Here is a 16025-nt window from a genome sequence, read left to right as displayed (position 1 = left end):
ACTCTGCCTCACCACTAGCCTGTGCTGTAGCACTCAACATTTAAAAGTTCATCTTCATTTCTCCTTCCTAGCAGGCAGCTTCAGTTGGAGAAAGTAATTTCACTTTTTCATCTACTCATTCATTCACTTAATCCATAGACCTGTGCTTGATTCTAGGAATGAGAAAAGAATAAAATATGGTTCCTTCAAGCACTTAAGGAACTGATAAACTAGTGATAGAGGACGTTGCACAAACAAATCAATAAAGAGTTAATAATACTTTGACTTTATTTGAATTATTTGAATTTTTACGAATATACGAATATACTACACCCCACTTGAAATAGACATTTAAAAAAGAACTAGAGGATGTAAGAAATACACTGTAGCGTGTAAGTTATTTAGAGAGTTAACACTGGAGGTATTTGCATTCTCAAAGAAGCTTATTAAGGCAAATGAACCTCTTATTGTTTTATTTGCTTATAAAATTTACAGAAGTATGTATATTCCTTCTTCTAACGGGGGTTAGTAACTTGCGGGGGGTGGGTGCTGCTGATTCAGGTCCTACTCAGGTCCATGTTATCTGCTCTTGAGGTCATATTCTCAAACAGGAGCTACGGGATGAGACAGCAAAAAGTTTACTTCCCTCGCTTACCTACAGCCCTATAATTTGCTTCCAGAGGGCTTCCTTAGTTGCTTTCGTCATCACTTTCAATATCAGAGATCACGGAAAGCCGATTAATCAAGGGCCCTGGAAATGATGCATCAAAGTCTATAGCGTAAAAATAGTACCTAGCATTTATTTAGGGTTTATTAGGAGCTGATTTCTTAAAATGTTTCCAGTTTGAGCTTCACAACCTCTCTATGAAATAGGTATTGATAAATCTCAGGTGTATCTAAAGGAAGCCTCTGTGTCAGGTTATGATATTTTCAGGTCTATTTCTTATGTCTTTAGGTTCGTCTTGGCACCAAACATAAGGCGGTTCAACATCAGGCCCTTGCCCTCAACAGCTCCCAGTGCCAAGAACTGGCAAATTATTACTTTGGTTTCAATGGATGGTCAAAAAGGATCATCAAGGTAAACTTTATAGATTTTCTCTGACTAATTAGAATCATTTCAACACTGAAATTCTGGACTTCAGAGAGGAGAAAACTGGGTTGTGGGGAGATGTGAGAGGGCTCTAACTGGAAGTACCTGAGCCTGCCACCAAGAATTCATAATAATCTCAGTAACTTGGGTGGTGGTGTCCATAATCTTCTCCAGTATTTGTATGGTGTATAATAAAAACCAATTGTCTTCATCCATTTGTAAGTCTTACTTGATTTTGAAGCTATAGGATATCTCCATTGTGGGCTGGGATTGCTGGAGTTTAGTTGCATTTTTTTTTTTTTTTTTTTTTTTTTTTTTTTTTAGAGAGAGGCAGATTGCAAGCGGGGGAGGGGCAGAAAGAGAGGGAGAGACAGAATCGGAAGCAGGCTCCAAGCTCTGAGCTGTCAGCACAGAGCTCGACGCGGGTCCCGAACCCATGAACAGTGAGATCACGACATGAGCCGAAGTCGGAAGTTTAACCAACTGAGCCACCCAGGCGCCGCCGGTTTTGTTTTTAATAACAAAACATCTTGAAGCTTACATTCAGATCCAAGGAAGGACCTTCCATTTAAAATCCTAACAGCTCGGGGTGCCTGGGTGGCTCAGTCAGTTGAGCGTCCGACTTCGGCTCAGGTCATGATCTCACGGTCTGTGAGTTCGAGCCCCACGTGGGGCTCTGTGCTGGCAGCTCAGAGCCTGGAGCCTGTTTCGGATTCTGTGTCTCCCTCTCTCTCTCTGCCCCTCCCCTGCTCATACTCTCTCTCTCTCTCTCTCTCTCTCTCTCTCTCTGTCAAAAATAAACATAAAAAAATAATAATAATAAAATCCTAACAGCTTCAGGATCTTTCTGACCTTGAAGAAAGGGCAAATGAAGATACTGTGCCACCACTTCAGAAGCAGAGCCTGAAATTCTTCTGTGCTTTAGAGGTGGTGTTGCCATCCTATGAGTGCCGGAGTCCCGGAGCTGGCATGGCCGAGGAGACTTTGGATGACCTGGAGGAAGGTCTGTTTACAGTGGGGGTGGGGGTGGAGGGGAGGCAGAATCCCTCTTTCTTTCTAAAAACTCATCTTTTCAGATACATCATCCAGCCCTCCCCTTTGCTAAGCTCCTAAAGCCCTAGGCAGAGTTTTTCTGGCCTACAGTACAGGCTTTTATCTCAGGCAATACCTGAAGGAACCTTTAACTTTAAAATTCTAAAGCTGACTTTCTGCCAAGAAGTTTAGGAGGAGGGAAGTAATGTTTTTCCCATTTTTGGTTAAGAATTCGCCTTGTGCTAAAATAGTCCTTCAAATACATATCTCTTGCAGCCTGCAGTTATCCCAGCAAAGTAATCATCTAAAGATTTAAACAAACTCTTGTGTAGATGTTGAGTCCTTTGCCTCCTATAAAAGGGCTGGAGTGTAAAGAGTCAAATACAGATGCCTAGAAAAGGTATTCCCATTGGTACTGTGTTTTTTCCCAGTGTCTACAGCACTTAGGCTTAGGGTTTTCAGGGAGGGGCAGGGCTGTTAGCAAGGCTAAGGGAGTAAGGCTCCCTTGGGTGATGCCCGGGAAGAGACCAGGCGGTCACGTGCACTACCACCGAACCCTTCTCCCCATGTGACTCCAGCCCTTGATGCACAGGAGAGTAGGGTCTGCAGTAGGGTCTGAAACTATAGTTTCAGCTTGTCCATTTGAAATCTACGAGCGATGTGAGATCTGTGCCACTTTCTTGGCTTGTGTCTCCCTTTTGGTACTTCCGAAACTTCTGGAGTAGATCAGGGCAGTAAAAATGTGCCCTGCCAGGATATACCTACAGCAGAGTCATTCAACCTTGTGTTGTGCCTGCCCTTACTTGCTAAGATAATGAACTACGAATCATGGATGTATTTTCACTTTTACACATATAACCCCCAAATCAGTTATCATTCAGATAGGCATGTTAAATCCATTTGTTTTGGTTGGATGCAGGGCCATTATCATTTCTTATGAAAAGGAGGACAACCCAGAAGCTTGCTATTCAGAAGGCTGTGTCAGATGCATTCCAGAAGCTGTTGATTGTGATTTTAGGTAAGACTTATTTGATTGTCCTTACAGTACATCAGTTTCAACGAGCAAATAAACTCATTTTGAAAAGTTAATTGGATGAAAACACTTCATATTCTTTTATTCACCAAATGCTTTCAAAGCGGTAGTGTCAAATTTGTTCTTTGTGGCATCTGTGAGAAAAATGACCACAAATATTTTTGTCCCCAGTATATAGATATACAGTGACTTACCTCTGTCCACACAGAAAGTGTTTGACCCAGTCTTCTTTCTTGATTGTTTGCTCATAACACAGAATACTATTGTGAGTGTAAGCTTTGGGGGCACCTGTGTGGCTCAGTCAGTTAGGCGTCCAACTGTTGATTTCAGCTCAGGTCATGATCTCACGATGTGTGAGATTGAGCCCCGTGTCGGGCTCTGTGCTGACAGCGTGGAGCTCGCTTGGGATTCTTTCCCTACCTCTCTCTCTGCCTCTCCCTGATTCTCACATGCCATGTGCTCTCTCTCTCAAAATAAATAATAAAAAAAATAAACTTTGAAGCTTTAGACATCTGGTGTTGAATCTTAGCTCTGTCTCCTAGATTTCTTATGCAGTTTTAGGTTTTATAGTCAGATTTGAAGTATGTAATCTCTCTAAGCTGCAATTTCTCTATCTGCCAAGTAAAGGTAATAATTCAACTCACCTCATGGGGGATGAATTGTAAGAGCAAATGAGATGATGGAAAAGTTTAAAACTATCCCTGAAACATGGTAAGCAGAGAAAATATGTTCACTTGTTATCATCGTTTTCCTGTTGGAGAATTTATAAGATTATGTTTTTGGAATCAATTCAGCTTCAGTTTTTGTTTTTGGCACTGACCTATTGGGTGAATATGATTCTTTTTTTTTTTTTTTTTTTTTAATATATGAAATTTATTGTCAAATTGGTTTCCATACAACACCCAGTGCTCATCCCAAAAGGTGCCCTCCTCAATACCCATCACCCACCCTACCCTCCCTCCCACCCCCCATCAACCCTCAGTTTGTTCTCAGTTTTTAACAGTCTCTTATGCTTTGGCTCTCTCCCACTCTAACCTCTTTTTTTTTTTTTTTTTTTTCCTTCCCCTCCCCGATGGGTTTCTGTTAAGTCTCTCAGGATCCACATAAGAGTGAAACCATATGGTATCTGTCTTTCTCTGTATGGCTTATTTCACTTAGCATCACACTCTCCAGTTCCATCCACGTTGCTACAAAGGGCCATATTTCATTCTTTCTCATTGCCACGTAGTATTCCATTGTGTATATAAACCACAATTTCTTTGTCCATTCATCAGTTGATGGACATTTAGGCTCTTTCCATACTTTGGCTATTGTTGAGAGTGCTGCTATCAACATTGGGGTACAAGTGCCCCTATGCATCAGTACTCCTGTATCCCTTGGATAAATTCCTAGCAGTGCTAGTGCTGGGTCATAGGGTAGGTCTATTTTTAATTTTCTGAGGAACCTCCACACTGCTTTCCAGAGCGGCTGCACCAATTTGCATTCCCACCAACAGTGCAAGAGGGTTCCCGTTTCTCCACATCCTCTCCAGCATCTATAGTCTCCTGATTTGTTCATTTTGGCCACTCTGACTGGCGTGAGGTGATATCCGAGTGTGGTTTTGATTTGTATTTCCCTGATAAGGAGCGACGTTGAACATCTTTTCATGTGCCTGTTGGCCATCCGGATGTCTTCTTTAGAGAAGTGTCTATTCATGTTTTCTGCCCATTTCTTCACTGGGTTATTTGTTTTTCGGGTGTGGAGTTTGGTGAGCTCTTTATAGATTTTGGATACTAGCCCTTTGTCCGATATGTCATTTGCACATATCTTTTCCCATTCCGTTGGTTGCCTTTTAGTTTTGTTGGTTGTTTCCTTTGCTGTGCAGAAGCTTTTTATCTTCATAAGGCCCCAGTAGTTCACTTTTGCTTTTAATTCCCTTGCCTTTGGGGATGTGTCGAGTAAGAGATTGCTACGGCTGAGGTCAGAGAGGTCTTTTCCTGCTTTCTCCTCTAGGGTTTTGGTGGTTTCCTGTCTCACATTCAGGTCCTTTATCCATTTTGAGTTTATTTTTGTGAATGGTGTGAGAAAGTGGTCTAGTTTCAACCTTCTGCATGTTGCTGTCCAGTTCTCCCAGCACCATTTGTTAAAGAGACTGTCTTTTTTCCATTGGATGTTCTTTCCTGCTTTGTCAAAGATGAGTTGGCCATACGTTTGTGGGTCTAGTTCTGCGGTTTCTATTCTATTCCATTGGTCTATGTGTCTGTTTTTGTGCCATGAATATGATTCTTATATTAGGGTCAGCTATATTTTTGTGAACCTTGAAAGTGGTCAGGCTATTGAATAGCATCGATTGTGTTCTCTATTGAGTTCTACAATGGTGTGAATGTTACAGGCTGTGCTCCAAGGGAATTTTATAATTAGTAACGAGTCCCCAAACAATTGCCCCCCCCACCCCGCCCTCGCCGCTTCACAGTCTTGCAGGCTTAGAGACTGAGAAATCCTAGCTAAGTTTCAGAGGCCTTATTTGCCCATAAGAGTTGACCCTGGATTGGTCTCAGGCTTCCAGCCTGGACAGCTCTTGCAGTGAAAGTTGACTTCCCTGGTCATCAGGTAGAATCTCCATTAGCTGTCAATTCTGAGTAACAACCTTTAAGAACCAAACTAAACCTTTGGGTTGCTGACCTCTCCCTAACATGCTATGGTATCCCTTGTACACGATCAAAATGTTGTAGCTGTACTTTGCCTTAAGGGGAATTGTATTGTCTATAAGGGACATGGGCCATTTCTGCCAATAAACTGTCCAAGCGCATTCTCTCCCCCTCCCCCTCCCCCTCCCTCCAAAGCATTGTTCATTGTATCTGGTGGGATTTTGTTTCCGGGGAGTAGACACTTGCCTTGTTTCTAACATGAAGTATCAGCTATAGTCCATGGTCTCTATTCCAGAACTCACACTGACCTCTACCTAATGCCTTACTGTCTAGTCATCTGATTTTGAACATTGTTGTTTCCATAGTTTTAACTTCCTGTGTCATTATTCCTTAGTTCCTATCTCTTAAGATGATAGCGTTTTTGAACCACACAGTTGTTAACTTCATGTGTATTTTTTCACACATAGTTATGATTAAAAACTGAAGTGTGAGATGAGAAAACTTCTAGGGAAATGCTTTTATTTTCTGCTTTTATAAATAAAAAGAATGTCTAGTTATTGGGTGCTATCATTGTATACAGCTAGTTTTAGAACAAGGAAAATTCTGAATTGATCTTGTTAACTTTATTTTTTAAATGTTTATTTTTGAGAGAGTAAGCAGGGGAGAGGCGGAGAGAGGGGGACAGAGGATCTGAAGTGGGCTCTAGTGCTTACAGCAGAGACCCCAGTATGGGGCTTGAACTCATGAACCATGAGATCATGACCTAAGCTGAAGTCAGACGCTTAACTGACTGAGCCATCCAGGCGCCCTCTTTTTTTTTTTTTTTTTCCAATCCTTATTCACTTTATTTCAGAAAGTGGTAAAATAGCTGTGGAATACAGACCCTGTGAAGAGATCACAGATGCCAGTACTGAAGACGAGCTGCAGGATTTAATTCAAGTATGTGGAGATTAAAGTTCAAGGGTGACATAGCCACTGTAGCCATAATGTAAAGCAACCAGCAGAATTTGGAAGACTTTGGCATTAGCTCTATCATCCTTTGGGAAATGTGAAACTCAGAAACTGCTTTTGACTGCAGGGGATTTCTGGGGCTTTTCCTGAAGTCCTGACCCTTGGCTCTGACCCCTTATTTGAAATTTGGAGAGCAAATTTCATCAGAGCACTGCCACAGTTGTGGACATAGGAGAGGACACAAGCCTTTTAGAGCTCCCCTCAAACAGAATCTCAAGGATTTGGGAACAGAGTAACTATGGCCTTAAATGTGATTATACTACAGCGTTTGAAACCATTATGCCATTCAAATAGGATGTATCACCCAGATGTCGGCATCTCATATATATCTTGCGTGAATATCTTGCTGAAGAACTTTTCTGTAAATCACTCACATGGATGTCCTGAATTAGGGATTAAGTTGCCAAAATAATTTCTAAAAAAAATTTTTTTTTTACGTTTATTTATTTTTGAGACAGAGAGAGACAGAGCATGAACGGGGGAGGGTCAGAGAGAGAGGGAGACGCAGAATCTGAAACAGGCTCCAGGCTCTGAGCTGTCAGCACAGAGCCCGACGCGGGGCTCGAACTCATGGACCACGAGATCATGACCTGAGCCGGAGTCAGCCGCCCAACCGACTGAGCCACCCAGGCGCCCCGCCAAAATAATTTCTAAAAGAAAATAGTAATGTGCCACATACAGAATGTTTAAAAAAAAAAAAAAAAAAAAAGCAAAAATGTGTTTCAGGTCATTGAGAGCTTAATTTGGGGCTAGATTTGTGAATTTTTTTTTTTTAGATTTTTTTTTTTAATGTTTATTTATTTTTGAGAGTGAGAAAGAGCGTGAGCTGGGGAGGGGCAGAGAGAGAGGGAGACGCAGAATCTGAAGCAGGCTCCAGATTCTGGGTGGCTCCATAGGTTGAGCATCCGACTCTTGATTTTGGCTCAGGTCACGATCCCAGAGTTTGTGGGGTCAGCCCCACGTCGGGCTCTGTGCTGAGCGTGGAGCCTACTTGGGATTCTCTCTGTCTCTCCCTCTGTCCCTCTCCTCCGCTCACGCTTTCTCTCTCTCAGGAAAAAAAAAATAAAAAAAAAAAGTCTAGCTTCCTGAAAAAGGTGAAAAGATGAGAAAAAGATTCAGCATTGATGCTAAAGATTTCAGAAACCTGATTATAACAACAGATCCATTCCTGCATGAGGCCAGTCTTGGAATCAGTTCCATATAAAAACTATTCCTGTGTGCTAGACATTGGGATTAAGATAAAAACCCCCTCTCTCTTGCATTTTACATGCTAGAGGTTGTGCCAGACCATAAGCAAGGACTAAAAATACATTAGAAAAGGGGCTGTGAAGGAAGTAAACTGAGTGCTAGTTACAGTATTTCAAGAAAATTGTTTAACACGCTGACTATAACATCCTAAGTGCCTTCTCCATGTGGGCGCACAGAGTGGACCTCTGAAAAGTGGCCTTGTTACTTTTTCTAGATCAATGGCTATGTCCAGTCAAGATGAGATGGGGGAAGTTTTCCCACCCCGTGTAAATAAAGGGCTAGAATTGGTTTCCGGCCCTCTTTCCCAGAATGAATTGCTTAGCACTCCCCCAAAACTCCTCCTACAGACATTTTGGGGCCATCGCAGATTCAGTGGTAGGCCCCCATCTAACAGAGTGGTGAATTAATAATCAGCCATGGGTATTGAGAATTTAGAGGAAATGGCAACATTTTAGAATATCTGACTGTGAAGTGTGTTCTCCTCCCCATCGCCCTAACTGGTGCTTATTTTGCAAGTCAGCTACTTTTCTTGGAAGCGGTATGGCCAGGGGGAGGAAGAACGTCTCTCGGATTTAAGCCTTGAAGAGCAAGAGTTCAAATTGCTAGAGCTGGACTAGCATTTTTTAATTTCCCAGGATGCCAGGTCCTGTGGCTTCCTTGGAAGCTCTGCTCCACTCCCCCACCCTTCCACCCCTCAGAGCTGCGGGAGTCCGGGGCCACCCAGATCTGAGTGCAAGTACTACCTTGCTGTGAGCAGCCCCGGGGGGGGGGGGGGGGGAGTGGGGGGGGAGTGGTGGCCTTTGCAGGGTGGAGGGAGGCCTGGGCCCCAAGTGATTCTGGGAAAAGGGCCCGCTCTGGTGGTGCGGAGCCCATCTCCAGGGAGCTAATAATGGTGGTGTAAATAAAGACGTCATAAATAAACGGTGGGACGTTGGCGGGGGAGGGGCGCGCAGTTGCTAAAGGTGCGCGCGCGCATCACGGGGCTGCCATAATGGTTTGGCTCCCGCTCAGGGCCCAGCGCCAGTACCCTACTCGCCTGGGTCGCTGCGCCCCGGAGCCTCCGCGTGTCATGTCCCGGCTGCGCCTGTTGGCCCCACTGCTTCTCTTTATGTGGCAACCGTTGTGGCTGCTGGTCCAGGCAGCTCAGCCTCCGGAGTGGGCCCTGGACCCTGCCCAGCTGACTTCCGACCCCCTGGAGGCGGCTGAGCCCTGGTCTTCTCGCTCCTCTGATCCCCCCCCCGAATCGCCCCAGGCACTTACACCCCCAGCTGAGCCGGGGGGCTTTAATTACCCGGGGTCCTCTGCTCCAGCCCAGATGTTGGCCCCGCCTAAGGAGTTGACCGAGACTTTGGTTCCATTCCTGGACACGGATTCGTTTGGAGAACTACCCCCAGGGCCAGATGAGGATCTGAATGACCAGCTAACCCAGCATCAAAGGCTCCCAGAGGTGGTTCCAGTGCCAGGTTGGGATCAGAATCAGACCATAGCTCCGCCTCCTCATCTCAAAAGTAAGACTAAAACTGTAGGTTTAGATCAGGCCGAAGATCACCAGTCATTTGAAATACTTGTTCCATCTCTGGATAGTCAGAGTTCAAAGCCAACAAAGTTTATTGTTTCACCCCTAAACCTGAAGAAAGATCTAGCTCAGCATCGAAGGCTTGCCAAAGTTGTTGGAACTCCAAACCAATTTGCAAATAAAGAGCACCTACAACAACAGCTGCAGGATGATTATTTAGATTCCAATATGGGTCTCCTGTATCCTGAGGAGAACCTACCTATGGGTTTCCCAGGGGGACCAGATCAACTTCCAAACTTCTCTGAGGAGGCTGAAATTCCTCCACCCTTGCAGAAGACCCCAAATCATCTAGAGTCCCCTGAGGAAGCTGAATCTTTTTTGCCCCAAGGGGAGGCTCAGGCTCAGCATCCAGAGCCCTCTGAAGAGACAGAAACATCTCTACTTGAGCAGGAGGCTCCATCTCAGCGTCCAGAGTCCCTTAAGGATGGAAATTCAGCAAACCCACAAGAAGCCCCAGCTGAGCCTTCAAGTACCCCTGAAGAGGTCGAACCTTCTTCAGTCCAGCAGGAAGCCTCAGCTCACCCTACAGAGGCCCCCGAGGAAGTGGAACCTTCTCCAACCCCCCAGGAGGCCCCTGCTCAGCCTCCAGAGCCATCTAAGGACATCATATCTCAACTGTTAGCACATCATGAAGTAAATGTGCTATCTCCAAGTCAGAGTGAAGCTCAGAAGCCAAGCTTCCCCAATGTCACTGTTAAACCTCTGGATCTTACCATAACTCTAACTCAGCCTGCGGAGCACCCTGAGGAGGCTGGACCTACCCCAGTCCAGCAGGAGGCCCCTGCTCAGCCTGCAGAGCGCCTCGAGGAGGTTGAACCTACCCCAGTCCAGCAGGAGGCCCCAACTCTAGTTCCAGAGTTCCCTATCGAGTATTTAACTCAACTTGCAGTAAGTGATGAGGTGACATCTCTACCTCTAGGTCAGTATCCAGATTATTTAATGTTTCCCAGGGTTATAGGTAAGCCTTTAGATGTGGAATTTACCACAACTCCAGGGCCTGATAAAGGTGTTGAATCTTCTATAGCCCAGCAAGAGGCCCCACCTCAGCCTCTTGAACATACTGAGGAAGCAGAACTTTCTCTAACCCAGCAAGAGACCTCGGGTAAGCCTCCAGAGGAGGTTGAGCCTTCAAGTGAGCAGGAGACCCCAGGTCAGCCTTCCGAGCCTCCTGGGGTGATTGATCCTTCTCTAAGGCAGCAGGAGACCCCAGCTCAGCCTTCAGTGCCTCCTGAGGAAGGTAAGCCTTCTCTAAGCAAACAGGAACCCCCAGCTCAGCTTCCAGACCGTTTTGGAGAAGCTGAACTTTCTCCAACCCAGGAGGAGGCCTTAGCTCAGCTTGCAGAGCTCCTTAATGAGGCAGAATCTTCAACCCAGCAGGAGACTCCAGCTCAGTCTCCAGGGGAGATAGAATCTTCTGCAACCCTGCAAGAGCAACCAGCTCAGCCTCCAGAGCTGCCTTCCAGGGAGGTGGAACCTTCTCCAACCCAGCAGGAGCACCCAGCTCAACCTCTATGGCATCATAAGATGACAGTTTCACCTCCAGGTCACTACCATGATCAACATTTAAACCTGCCCAATGTCAGTGTGAAACCTCCAGATGTGCAGCTTACCATGACTGCAGAACCCACTACAGAGGTGGGACCTTCTCCAGTTCGGCACGAGACTATAGCTCAGCCCTCAGTGCCTCTTAATGTGGAACCTTTTGAAACCCAGCATGAAGCCCCAACTCTGCCTCCACAGTCCCCTGAGGTTGAATCTTTGCCAGTTCAACAGGAGACTCCAACGCAATCTCCAGAATCTACCACACAGGAGAAACTTCCAACACAGCAGGAGACCCCAGTTCAGTATCCAGAATATCCTGGAGAAGTTGAACCTTCTACAACTCAGCAGGAGGCCCTAGCTCAGCAATCACAGGCCCCTGAGGAGGGTGAATCATCCTCAACCCAGGAGGAGGCCCCGACTCAGCTTCCAGAGGCCCAGGAAGAGGGTGAACCTTCCCCTCTCCAGGAGGAGGGCCAGGGTCAGCACCCACAGGCCTCCGAGGGGAGTGAACCACCTACAACCCAGGAGGAGGCCCCAGTTCAGCATCCACAGACCCCTGAGGAGGTTGAACCTTCTTCAACCCAGCAGGAGGCTCCAGCTCAGTATCCTCAGGCATCAGAGGAGGGTGAGCCTTTTCCAACCCAACCAGAGACCCCAACTCAGTATCCAGAGCCCCTTGAGGGGACTGAGCCTTCTCCAGCCCAGTCAGAGGCCACAACTCAGCATCCAAATCCCCGTGGGGAAGTTAAACCTGCAACCTATCAGGAGGCCCCAAGTCAGCATCCACAGACCTCTGAGGAAATTAACCCTTCTGCCACTCAACAGGAAGCCACAGCTCAACATCCAGAGCCTTCTGGTGAGGTTGAACCTTCTCCAACCCAACAGGAGGCCCCAGCTCACTCTCCAGAGCATCAGGTGGTAACAGTTTTTCCTCAAGGTCAGAATCAAGCTCAGCTCCTGCTGTTGCCTAATGTCACTGTTAAACCTGTGGATTCCTCAGTTACCATGACCTCAGAATCCACTAATGAGGTTGAAGCTTCTCCACTCCGAGAAGAGGCCTCAGCTCAGTCTGGAGTGTCCCCTGAGCAGTTGGAACCTTCTCCAATCCAGCAGGAGGTCCCACATCAGCATCCAGCGCCCCCTGAAAATGTGGAATCTTCTCCAGTCCAGCATGAAGTCTCAACTCCACCCGAAGATTTTCCTGAGGAAATTGAACTTTCTCCAAGCCAGCAGGAGAGCTCAGCTCTGCCTCAAGTGCCTGTTGCAAGTATAGAACCTTCTCCAATCCAGCAAGAGGTCCCAGCTCAGCAACCAAAGCCCAATGAGGGGGTCGAGTCTTTTCCAGTTCAGTATGAGCATCCAGCTCAGCCTCCAGGGTCCTCTACAGATGTTGTAGCTCAGTCTCCAGTACAGCATGAGGTGACATTCTCACCTCCAGGTCCAGGTGAAGATCAGCATCCAGTGTTGCCTAATATCACAGGTAAACCTGTGGATCTGAGGATTTTCCTAAGTCCCCAGGCAACTAAGGAGGTTAAACATCTTCCAGTGCAGCAGGATGTCCCTGCTCAATCTCCTATTCCCCCTGAGAAAGTTGAATTTGCTCCAGCTCAGTCCAAGCATCTTTCCCAGTCTCCAGAGTCCCCTGAAGATGAGTCTTCTCCAGGCCAACAAGAGGTCCTAGCTCAGACTCCAGACCCCCCTAAGGCTGTGGACCCTGCTTCAGGCCAACAGGAGGCCCCAGCTCAGTCTGTAGTCCCCCAGCTGGCCCCAGCTCAGCCTTCAGAGCCTCCTGAGAAGGTAGAACCATCTCCAGTTCAGCAGGAAGTCCCAGCTCAGCCTTCAGAGCCCCCTAATGAGGCAGAATCTTCTCCAACCCCGCAGGAGGCCCTGGTTCAGTCTCCTGTCCCCCAGCAGGCCCCAGCTGTATCTCCTGAGCCCCCTAAGGAGGTAGAACCTTCTCCCACACTGCAGGAGGCCCCAGCTCAGCCTTCAGAGCCCCCTAATGAGGCAGAGTCTCCAACCCAGCAGGTGGCCCCAGCTCAGTTTCCAGTCCTCCAGGAGTCCCCAGCTATATCCCCTGAGCCCCCTAAGGAGGTGGAACCTTCTCCCACACCTCAGGAGCCCCCAGCTCAGCCTTCAGAGCCCGGTAATGAGGCAGAATCTTTTCCAACTCAGCAGGGAGCCCCAGTTGTATCCCCTGAGCCCCCTAAGGAGGTAGAACCTTCCACACAGCAGGAGGCCCCACCTCAGCCTTCAGAGCCTCCTGAGAAGGTGGAACCATCTCCAGTCCAGCAGGAAACCCTATCTCTACCTCTCGAGCCACTTAAGGAGATAGAACCTTCTCTAACACAACAGGAGGTACAAGCTCAGCCTTCAGAGGCCCCTGAGAAGGTAGAACCATCTCCAATTCTGCAGCAGTCTCCAACTCAACCTCCGGAGCCCTCTAAGGAGGCAGAAACTCCTCCAGCCCAGCAGGAGGCCCCAGTTCAGCCTCCAGAGCCACCTGAGGAGGTTGTAGCACAACCTCCAGTCCATAATGAGGTGACAGTTCCACCTCTAGGACAAGAGCAAGCTCAGCATCCAAACTTGCCCAATGTTACTGTTCAGCCTGCTGACCTGGAGCTTACTGTAACTCCAGAACCTACTGTGGAGGCTGAGCATTCTACAATCATGCAGCAGACTATAGCTCCTCCAGAGGACACTGAGGTGACACCTCCACATCCAGAGCAGGTCCAGGCTCAGCATCCAAATTTGACTGAAGTCAGAGTTCAGCCTTTAGACCTGGAACTGACCATAACTCCAGAACCCACTACAGAGGTTGAAACTGCAACCACGCAAGAGATCCCAGGTCACCCTTCAGAGCCACCTAAGGAGGTTGTAGTTCAGCCTCCACTGTTTCAGGAGGTGACAGTTCCAACTCCAGGTCTGGATCAAGCTCGTCATCCATCGTCACCTAATGTAACAGTTCAGCCTTTGGACCTAGAGCTTACCATAACTCCAGAACCCCCTATGGAGGTTAAAGCTTCTACAGCCCTGAAGAAAACTACAGCTCCTCCAAAGGACCTTGAGGTAACATTTGCACATCTAGAGCAGGTTCAGGTTCAGCATTCAACCTTGAATAAGGCCACAACTCAACATTTGGACCTGGGGCTTACTATAACTCCAGAATTCAATAAGGAGATTGAACTTCCTCTACCTATGCAGGAGACTCCAATTCAGCCTCCAAAGCCACCTGAGGAGGTTATTGGAGCTCAACCTCCAGTATATCAGGAGCAGACTCTTCTGACACCAGGTCAGAATCAAGCTCAGCATTCATCACTCCCCAATATAACAGTTCGACCTTTGGACCTGGAGCTTACCATAACTCCAGAGCCCACTGTGGAGGTTAAAACTTCTACAGTCCTGAAGAAAACTACAGCTCCTCCGAAGGACCTTGAGGTGACATTTCCACATCTAGAGCAGGTTGAGTCTCACCATCCAACCTTGACTGAGGTCACAGTTCAGCCTTTGGACTTGGAGCTTACCATAACTCCAGAATCCACTACAGAGGTTGAACCTTCTCCAGCCATGCAAGAGACCCCAGATCAGCCTCCAGAGCCGCCTAAGGAACTTGTAGCTCAACCTCCAGTATATCAAGAGGCAGCAGTTCCAACCCCAGATCAGGATCAAGCTCAGCGTCTGTGGTTGCCGAATGTAACAGTTCAGCCTTTGGACTTGGTGCTTACTGTAACTACAGAACCCACTACGGATGTTAAACATTCCTCAGCCCTGCAGCAGACTACCGCTCCTCCAAAGGACCTTGAGGTGACATTTCCACATTCAGAGCACATTCAGCATCCAACCTTAACTAAAGTCACAGTTAAACCTTTGGACCCAGGGCTTACCATAACTCCAGAATCCACTACAGAGACTGAACCTTCTGTAACCATGCAAGAGACCCCAACCCAGCCTCCAGAGCCACCTAAGGAGGTTGTTCAGTATCCGTCCCAACAGGAAGTGACAGTTCCTACTCCAAGTAAGGATCAAGGTCAGCAACCAACATTGCCCAGTGTCACAGCTCATCGTGTGGACTTGGGGCTTACCATAACTCCAGAACCTACTACAGAGGCTGAACATTCTACACCCGTGAAGGAGACTACAGCTCCTCCTCCAAAGGACCTTGAGGTGACACTTGCACATCCAGAGCAGGTTCAGAGTCAGCATCCAAACCTGACTGAAGTCACAGTTCCACCTATGGACCTGGAACTTACTGTAACTGCAGGATCCAGTGTGGAGACTGAACCTTCTCCAACCATGCGAGACACCCCAACTCAGCCTCCAGAGCCACCTAAGGAGGTTGTAGTTCAATATCCATTCCAGCAGGAAGTGACAGTTCCAACTCCAAGTAAGGATCAAGGTCAGCATCCAGCATCACCCATCATCCCATTTCGTCATGTGGAGCTTACTATAACTCCAGAACCTATTACAGAGGCTGAACATTCGACAACCCTGAAGAAGACTACAACTCCTCCCCCAAAGGACCCTGAGGTGACACTTGCACATCCAAAACAGGTTCAGAGTCAACATCGAAACCTGACTGAAGTCACGGTTCCACCTATGGACCTAGAAATTCCTGTAAGTCAGCAACCAGAGTCATTTGAGACAGGTTTTCCTCCAACAACTGAACATCCTGTGGTGCATTTTGTAAACTATACCTCAGAAAAGGCATACACAACTTTAACTTGGCAACCAGAACAGAATGCCACCACAAACCTCAAAATATGTGAGCGCTGTACCTGCAAAGAGGAGACACTGTCGTGTGTTGGTCTCAGCCCACAGCAGAGGCTCCGCAGAGTGCCCGTGCTGGAGCCCGACACCTACAACGGCACCTTCACCATCTTGTAAGAA

General features: G+C 47.2%; 2 protein-coding genes and 1 long non-coding RNA gene across 15 annotated transcripts in view; 2 read left to right on the top strand and 1 right to left on the bottom strand.

The window, feature by feature from the left end:
• LOC122235710 (RAD52 motif-containing protein 1-like) overlaps nucleotides 1–16025 on the top strand; it is a 92608-nt gene that overhangs the window by 4550 nt on the left and 72033 nt on the right. For 6 of the 10 annotated variants that reach the window (XR_006213714.1, XR_006213716.1, XR_006213713.1 and 3 more), the window contains exons 2-4: nucleotides 935–1057; nucleotides 1904–2072; nucleotides 3021–3119. Coding sequence is in view for 4 of the 10 variants with exons in the window: in XM_042975460.1 (XP_042831394.1) it covers nucleotides 935–1057; nucleotides 1904–2072; nucleotides 3021–3119; nucleotides 6615–6700; nucleotides 8536–8637 (579 nt within the window). In the remaining 6 variants the exon portion in view is untranslated. Of the gene's footprint in view, nucleotides 1–934; nucleotides 1058–1903; nucleotides 2073–3020; nucleotides 3120–6614; nucleotides 6701–8535; nucleotides 8789–16025 lie in introns of those variants that run through there. The other 4 variants (XM_042975460.1, XM_042975458.1, XM_042975457.1 and 1 more) reach the window with 2 other exon arrangements.
• The window catches only part of LOC122235713, a 30242-nt gene continuing 14652 nt past the window's right edge, over nucleotides 436–16025 (bottom strand). For 2 of the 3 annotated variants that reach the window (XR_006213726.1, XR_006213728.1), the window contains one exon: nucleotides 436–593. This is a non-coding gene — a long non-coding RNA (uncharacterized LOC122235713). Of the gene's footprint in view, nucleotides 594–6606; nucleotides 7188–16025 lie in introns of those variants that run through there. The other variant, XR_006213727.1, reaches the window with a different exon arrangement.
• Nucleotides 8856–16025, top strand: part of LOC122235707 (leucine-rich repeat-containing protein 37A2-like) — a 56175-nt gene continuing 49005 nt past the window's right edge. Inside the window, exon 1 of one of the 2 annotated variants that reach the window (XM_042975436.1) lies at nucleotides 8856–16018. In XM_042975436.1, coding sequence (XP_042831370.1) covers nucleotides 9012–16018 — 7007 coding nt within the window. In that variant the 5' untranslated portion in view covers nucleotides 8856–9011. The remainder of the gene's footprint in view (nucleotides 16019–16025) is intronic. The other variant, XM_042975437.1, reaches the window with a different exon arrangement.

This window comes from Panthera tigris, chromosome F3 (assembly GCF_018350195.1).
Source record: "Panthera tigris isolate Pti1 chromosome F3, P.tigris_Pti1_mat1.1, whole genome shotgun sequence".
Lineage (NCBI taxonomy): Eukaryota > Metazoa > Chordata > Mammalia > Carnivora > Felidae > Panthera > Panthera tigris.
This window is presented reverse-complemented; position numbering and strand designations above follow the sequence as displayed.